Raw genomic sequence first — 6,466 nt, forward strand, 5'->3', positions numbered from 1 at the left:
AGTATTCCTAAACTTATTTTTTAAGTACAAAAACCCCCAAACAAATAAAAACAATGAAAAACAAACAAAAAACAATAATAGCTTGTCTGTCATAACATTATTGTAAACTATTCTTCTTACAAGCTAAATATTTAGAATCCCGAATTTCTACTCTGCCACAAATTAAAATGTGATATTTATATGAAAATTCTGAATTAACCAACTACACAGGTATGTCTCTAAATGTTACTGGCTTATAAAAATAAAGAGAAAGATAATTATAGTAAGTTATCAAATAATGCTTTTACAGATAATATAATTTGTTGGTGTATCAGCTTTATACTCCCTATCATTCATGCATTTCCATTTCTAAGTTAATAGTGAGCAATAAAAATAAAAAAAACTATATTAAAGCTAGTCTTCCTAGTTTGTGCTTGCTTTCCAGGTCCAAAAATTTTTTAATTGTCAAAAACTGTAAAACTTATTCCAAGAAAATAACAGGCTACACAGTTAAGTTTTGGCAAATGCAACTTTATATTGAAATTCACACATCTGTATTTTAAAGAATGAGACTCACAGACTCTAATATATTTCTAAAATACCAGAAATCATATTAAAGCTTTCACAAGTTAAATCTGAAATAATTTAAATGACAAATACACTGAATGTGCAGAAAATATAAACAAGACTGTGCCCTCTGTAGAATACACACTTCACAAACTGTGCAGGATGTCATACTAAGGCTGGTCTCCCCTGGACAGCTGACTTAAAATATAAACATACATCAACTGCCTGCTTCTTAGAACATACTAGAATGAGTAGCACAATTTCATTATTCCAATAATGTGCACCTTAATTTTTAAACCACGTGAGGAAAAAGAAAAGAGAGTATAAATGATCTTCCATGTACTTCCAGATGCATTATGACCAGTTACTGATTTGCTATCCCTTGACTATTTGCTCCAATACTAAGTAAGATGAAAGATATTAGATAACTCTTCAAAGCAACACATGTTTATTCTGAATGATTAGAACAGCTCAATTGTACCATTAATGTAGCCTTCCAGGCCAAATAAAAGCAAATTGGGAAAATTTTGTACCAAATCAAAAAAAATCAAATAATACAGTTCAATGCTAGCAATTTAACTAGTAGGTAAGGAAAGTGGTATTTAGTAATGGTAATGTATTAATTTTTAAAAAGTAGATTCTAGCTCCGACTGGTGTGGCTCAGCAGTTGAGTGTCTACCCAGGAACCAAGTGGTCAGCAGTTTGATTCCTGTTCAGAGCACATGCCTGGATTGTGGCTCAATCCTCAGTAGGGGGCGTGCAGGACACAGCCCATCAATGATGTTTCTCTCTCATCAATATTTCTATCTCTCTATCCCTCCCTCTTCCTTTCTCTCTAAAAATCAATAAACACACATTTTTTTTTAAAAAAAGTAAACTCTAATTGGAACCAATATACTGCTTTGGAATGCACCTCCAAACTTACAAGATGATTTTTTTAAATGTCACAATTCAATAATTCATGGCATATCTTTAGTGGATTATGGTACTTTAAGTCCCCAAGTATTTTAGTATTTGCAAAACAATAATAGTATGAAATGTTTTAAACTCTTCAAACTTCTAAAATTAGTTTTTATCAACATATTTACCTCAAGTCAACTTAACTTATTAAGATGTCCAATGCTAGTTTTTTTTTGAAATGTTTTTTCATAAGTAGTGATATACACAGCATTTAGCACTGATACTTAGCACCTGCTAATTTCATTACCTAGTTTTCACCCACATAAAGAAACTGAGGGCAGTGGTTCAGTCCTTTCTCAATATCAAACCTCCATGGGCAGTCAGCAGGATCACTCTGAGATTTAAAATAGGATTATCGGTGAACAATTGCAAAGACTGCAGAAAGTCCCCCAAATCCCTATAACCACTAATCCCATTCTTGATTTTCTTCTCAAGATATGGCTACAGGCCACAGTTGCTTAAGAGAGAAGGTCAGTGTTTCAGAAGGCTAAAGATTTACAGATGCTCCTTCATATAACACAGTAAGGTTCCCTTGGTAACCTGGATTTTCTGCAGTAAAGAAGGGTTGTGCTGAAACAGCGTCTCAGCTCCCTGTTGGAGAAAATGCAGACAAAAGGATTGATTCCTGCTTGGGCAAAACTCATCCAGACAGCAGCTGTTAGAAATCCTCCCGGTACTACCGGCCCTCTTGCAAAAACTCTCCAATAGCAGGCTACCAGGTAGGGGCCCCACAAGGTTAGGAAGAGAAAAGTCATTATGTAGAACATTCTGCTGATCCTTTTTTCCATTTTGAATTCATCTAAGACCAATAGCCTTCTTCTGCTCGTGGGGTTTGCATTTTGCCTGATGCCCAGCAAGGTAGGCGGTGTGGGGCCCCTTCCAAACCCCGATAGCCAATTGGCAGCTGCCTGGCCGCTGGCTCCGGGGCCATGAAAAGTCCAGTTCTGGCTGACCGCTGCTACAAACTGAACTGGCTTCATTTTCCTTCGATCGTGGACAAAAAATATCAGCTTGAGGTAGACAAGCTGTGTGGCTAGGAGGATGAGAGCAAGGAGCAGCATAAATCCCAAGGAATCGTTGGCCCTGAAGGAGCGGTGTTGGAAGGTGCATTGATCTTCCTCCCTAATGAAGGAGTAAGTGCCCACATCTAACACTGGGGGAAACGCCATGGCCACCGACAGAGTCCACACCATGCAGATCACAGCCAGGCACGTCCAAAAAGTCAGCCTCTTTGTATAAAAGCGATGATGGGCGATAGCTAAGTATCTGGTGACACTGATGCAGAAGAGCATGAAAGCAGTGTGGAAACAGGACAGAACCCCCAGAAAGGCAATCACTTTACAAGTCAGAGTCCCATACGTCCAGGTAGAGCCATTTTTGACAGAATTGAATACAAATGGAAAACAAATTGCAGATCTGAGGACATCAGAACAGCCAAGGTCCAACAGGAAGTAGTAAGGTGCTCTATGCAAGGTCTTATCTTTCACCAGCAAAATGGAAATCAGAAGGTTGCCCACCACACTGACTCCTATTATGAAACCCAAGGAAGTCAGTTTCAGAAAGGCTGTTAGAGGGGAGAGATTTTGCAAAATGTTGTCAGCTGCATGGCTATAGTTCGCCATAGATGGATGGAGGATAAAGATACAGCCTTAGTCAAGTCTCATGATCTAGACAGAACAAGGAAAAGACAGACCCATACATTTTACTGCAAATGTAATCCACAAAGAGAATCGATCCAATCTGCTGTCATGCTTCCTCTTTTCTTCCATTTGATTTGCCATCAGAATATCTGGGGGGAAAAAGAGCTATCAGGTATGAAGTTAACAAAGCAATGATGTCAGGCAGTGCTAACATAAAGCTGTTGATTTATGGGAAGTAAGTAAAGTTTTAATTTTGAATGTTATTATTTGCTTTAGTATTTTTGCTTGAGAGTTCAGACAATTGGCTTGCTTAGTTTTCCAAGCTAGATAAACTTAAAAATGTTCCTCTTTTGGAGAACATACGTTTTTTTAGGTACCTTTAGGACAAAAGGGATAATGTTCCACAATCATAAAATATGCCAGTCTAGGAATTAGTCACTAGTGTTGCAATGGAATCTACAAGATTGACAACAGAAGACAGAGAGGAGACTACATTTATTTGAGGTGTATTAGTATCTGTCAGTATTTTATAAGTAACTCCCCTGTAGATATGGATCCAAAGAACCATTGCAAAATATTTGTCTTTTAACTCATGTGTCACCATTCATGCTGCATATTATGAGTGTATTTGCTGATTCTTTAGGGTATAATTTCAACATTTCTGATTTCTAAATTAATAGGAAATTATCCCAGGATTTGATGTGATTTAATCTTTTGTTTCCCCACTCCCACCCCACCCCATTTTTGGCAAATCTTTCCTCTTTTAAGCACACACGATTATTAAAAATGGTTAATGCAAATACTGGCCAGGAAAACACACCCAGAGGAATAATGGACTTCCATTTGTAAATCTTGGATGCCTGGATTCAAATAAATTTAACACGAACCTGATTTTCTTGGTCAATTAAGCCTTTCCACTTACACTGATCATCTTAGTTGCAAATCGAAAGTGGCTTCATTAAAAAAATGCACATTTTCTTCTAGATGCCTGGGAATCACACCGGGAAAATCGGCTTCCTCTGCTATTTCCACTAAGCATATTTCCTTTGCCACTTTTCACTTGCTCGGAATATGCTGACGGTAACCCGGGCAAAACTGCTTCGATGATTTTAATTTCCCCACTGGTACGTCCCCGGGTAAATACCGATCTCATCATGCAACATTACGAAACCTGAAATCCGCCACCCCTGGATTTATAATGGGGGGAGGAGGAGGAGGGGAGAGACATGCATTACATACGCGAAGATGGTGCGAGAAGATTGTTTCTGTGCTGCAAGGGAACTGTTTCCGGCGGCTCGCAGGCTGATGGTCCTCAGTCTTGCAACGCTTTCCAAAAATGGAGCTTTGAATAAGCCCGACTGAAGATGCATTGTCTGAATGTACTTCCATTATGTAGTTTATTGTAAAAAAAAAAAAAAACCAACAAAACAAAACAAAAAAAAACCCACCTGGGGGGGAGGGGGAGCGCTTTCCTGGCGAACCTGCAGTTTCATCGACACTGTGAGCCCTCCTCCCCGCAAACTTAACCGAGAGGATGGCCTCCTACCTGTTGGTGTTGGGCATCCCGACAGACTATAGCTTCTTCTTTCTATAAATTGCTGATTATTTTTTATTTTTTATTTTTTTTGGCCTTAGTGCTTTGACTGAGCATCCAGGCAGGGCTCGGCGGCGCCTGCGCGCTGAGCCTCCACGAGCTCCAGCCGCGTCCGCCTGGCGCAGGGCGGCCTCGCTCCGCGGCGCAGGGCAGGGGCTGCGGGGGCCTCGGCGCGGCTCGGCGCGGACCCGCGCCCGGGACTGGCCAAGTTGGCGGCGTGTCCGGTCCTGCTGAACCGGCAGAAGGAGGCTTTTGTATCCTGCGGTTGCTTCTGAACTCGACCCGATCCCGCATTGGAAGTGGGAAGCGGAGAGGCTGGCTGGGGACCGCAGGCCCAGCCCCCGAGGGCAGCGCCGAGAAGGCCACCGGGCCCCGGGGCGCCCGCCCCTCCTCTTCCCCGGACCCTCGCCTTCAGCGAACCTGTCCTCCTTCCTCTTTCAGAGTGGTCCCCAGCTGCGCCGCTGACCTTGGGATTTGCAAGTTACGGGGTGGGGAGGGGGCTGGGGGAGAGCAATAAATCTACAAAAAAATGTAAATGACTATTCCTCGCCTTTCACCCTAAGGAGCAACAGACTTTCGTTTCCTTCTTGCAAGTGCGATTTACTAATAGGTTGGTCATGTCAAAGCACTTGTGTGTGTTTCCCTTTGTTATTACTGAAGAAAAACACCAGGAATAATACAACGAATACATAAAACTTCCACCCATCCAAAAGGCCCAGTGATACCACAGCACACCACATGGCCTGACACCGGGGCGCTTTAGGGATGCCTCTAGAATCATGCATTTCCTTGTTACCATTTTGGAAGAATTTTGTTGGTGGGGTAATAAGGGATTTTAAACAACTCCCCACTTCCATAAAAACTAGCAGACTTGCTTTCATTCATTCCCAATGTAAGACGTCCGCTTCTCACCCATGCTTATTGCTTTGTAATAATCTGTTAATGAAACAGAAGAAGAAAAAAAAAGACCTTTACAGTAATAAATTGATGTCCGAACAGCAATAAAATACCTCATTGTTGGGTGGTGAGAATGTGACGTCATGGAAACTTAAGCCAATCAGCACACAGATAACATGGGTTAATTTACACATTGTATTTCTATTGGCTATACCAAGATAAAGCTTTCCCTGTTTAAAGCTTAAAAATATATACTTCACTGTCATGATGTCACACTCATTACACAAAGCCCTATGTTGGTAATACTGAAATGGTTACATTTTTCTAATTTGTTTTCGAATGTCCTAAATCCATTTTAAAAAAGATAATGATCTTTTTAAAAATAAAAATATAAAACATAAAGCACCTAACTCTAATCTACAAGAATCAATCCTGCAGTAGTACTGGAGTAACTTGAGAACATTTCCATTCAAGTGAAACACTCCACTTTTTTTGCAAAACCAATTCAGAAGAAATCAAAACCATATGATGGTTTACAATTTCTATGTGAAATGTCAAATTACTTTGTTTAAATCCTCACATGAAGATATGTTTTTATTGACTTTAGAGAGAGGAAGGGAGAGAGAGAAGAACATCAATGTGAGAGAGAAACATCGATTGGTTACCTCCTGTTCACAGCCTGACTGGGCATGAAACATCTTTGGTGTAGGGACAGGGCTTCAACCAGGGGATCCACCTAGCCAGGGCTGAAATTTTATGGAACTAAAAATAAATTCAATTTGTGTTGTTGGTTTTTTTTACTTCCCAATTAGTGCCTCAATGTACTCTG

General features: G+C 40.5%; 1 protein-coding gene across 2 annotated transcripts; it reads right to left on the reverse strand.

The window, feature by feature from the left end:
- Positions 1 to 587: 587 nt before the first annotated feature.
- GPR85 (G protein-coupled receptor 85) lies at positions 588 to 4,806 on the reverse strand. 2 transcript variants are annotated; one of them, XM_006096223.3, is made up of 2 exons: positions 4,693 to 4,806; positions 588 to 3,295 (listed from the first exon to the last, which is right to left on the reverse strand). In XM_006096223.3, the coding sequence occupies exon 2, from the start codon at positions 3,126 to 3,128 to the stop codon at positions 2,016 to 2,018; it is 1,113 nt and encodes a 370-aa protein (XP_006096285.1). In that variant the 5' UTR covers positions 3,129 to 3,295; positions 4,693 to 4,806; the 3' UTR covers positions 588 to 2,015. The 2 variants fall into 2 exon arrangements, with proteins under 2 accessions (XP_006096285.1, XP_006096284.1); XM_006096222.3 differs by lacking the exon at positions 4,693 to 4,806 and adding an exon at positions 4,386 to 4,571.
- Between the last annotated feature and the right edge of the window lie 1,660 nt (positions 4,807 to 6,466).

Source organism: Myotis lucifugus, unplaced genomic scaffold (assembly GCF_000147115.1).
Source record: "Myotis lucifugus unplaced genomic scaffold, Myoluc2.0 scaffold_171, whole genome shotgun sequence".
Taxonomy (NCBI): Eukaryota; Metazoa; Chordata; class Mammalia; order Chiroptera; family Vespertilionidae; genus Myotis; species Myotis lucifugus.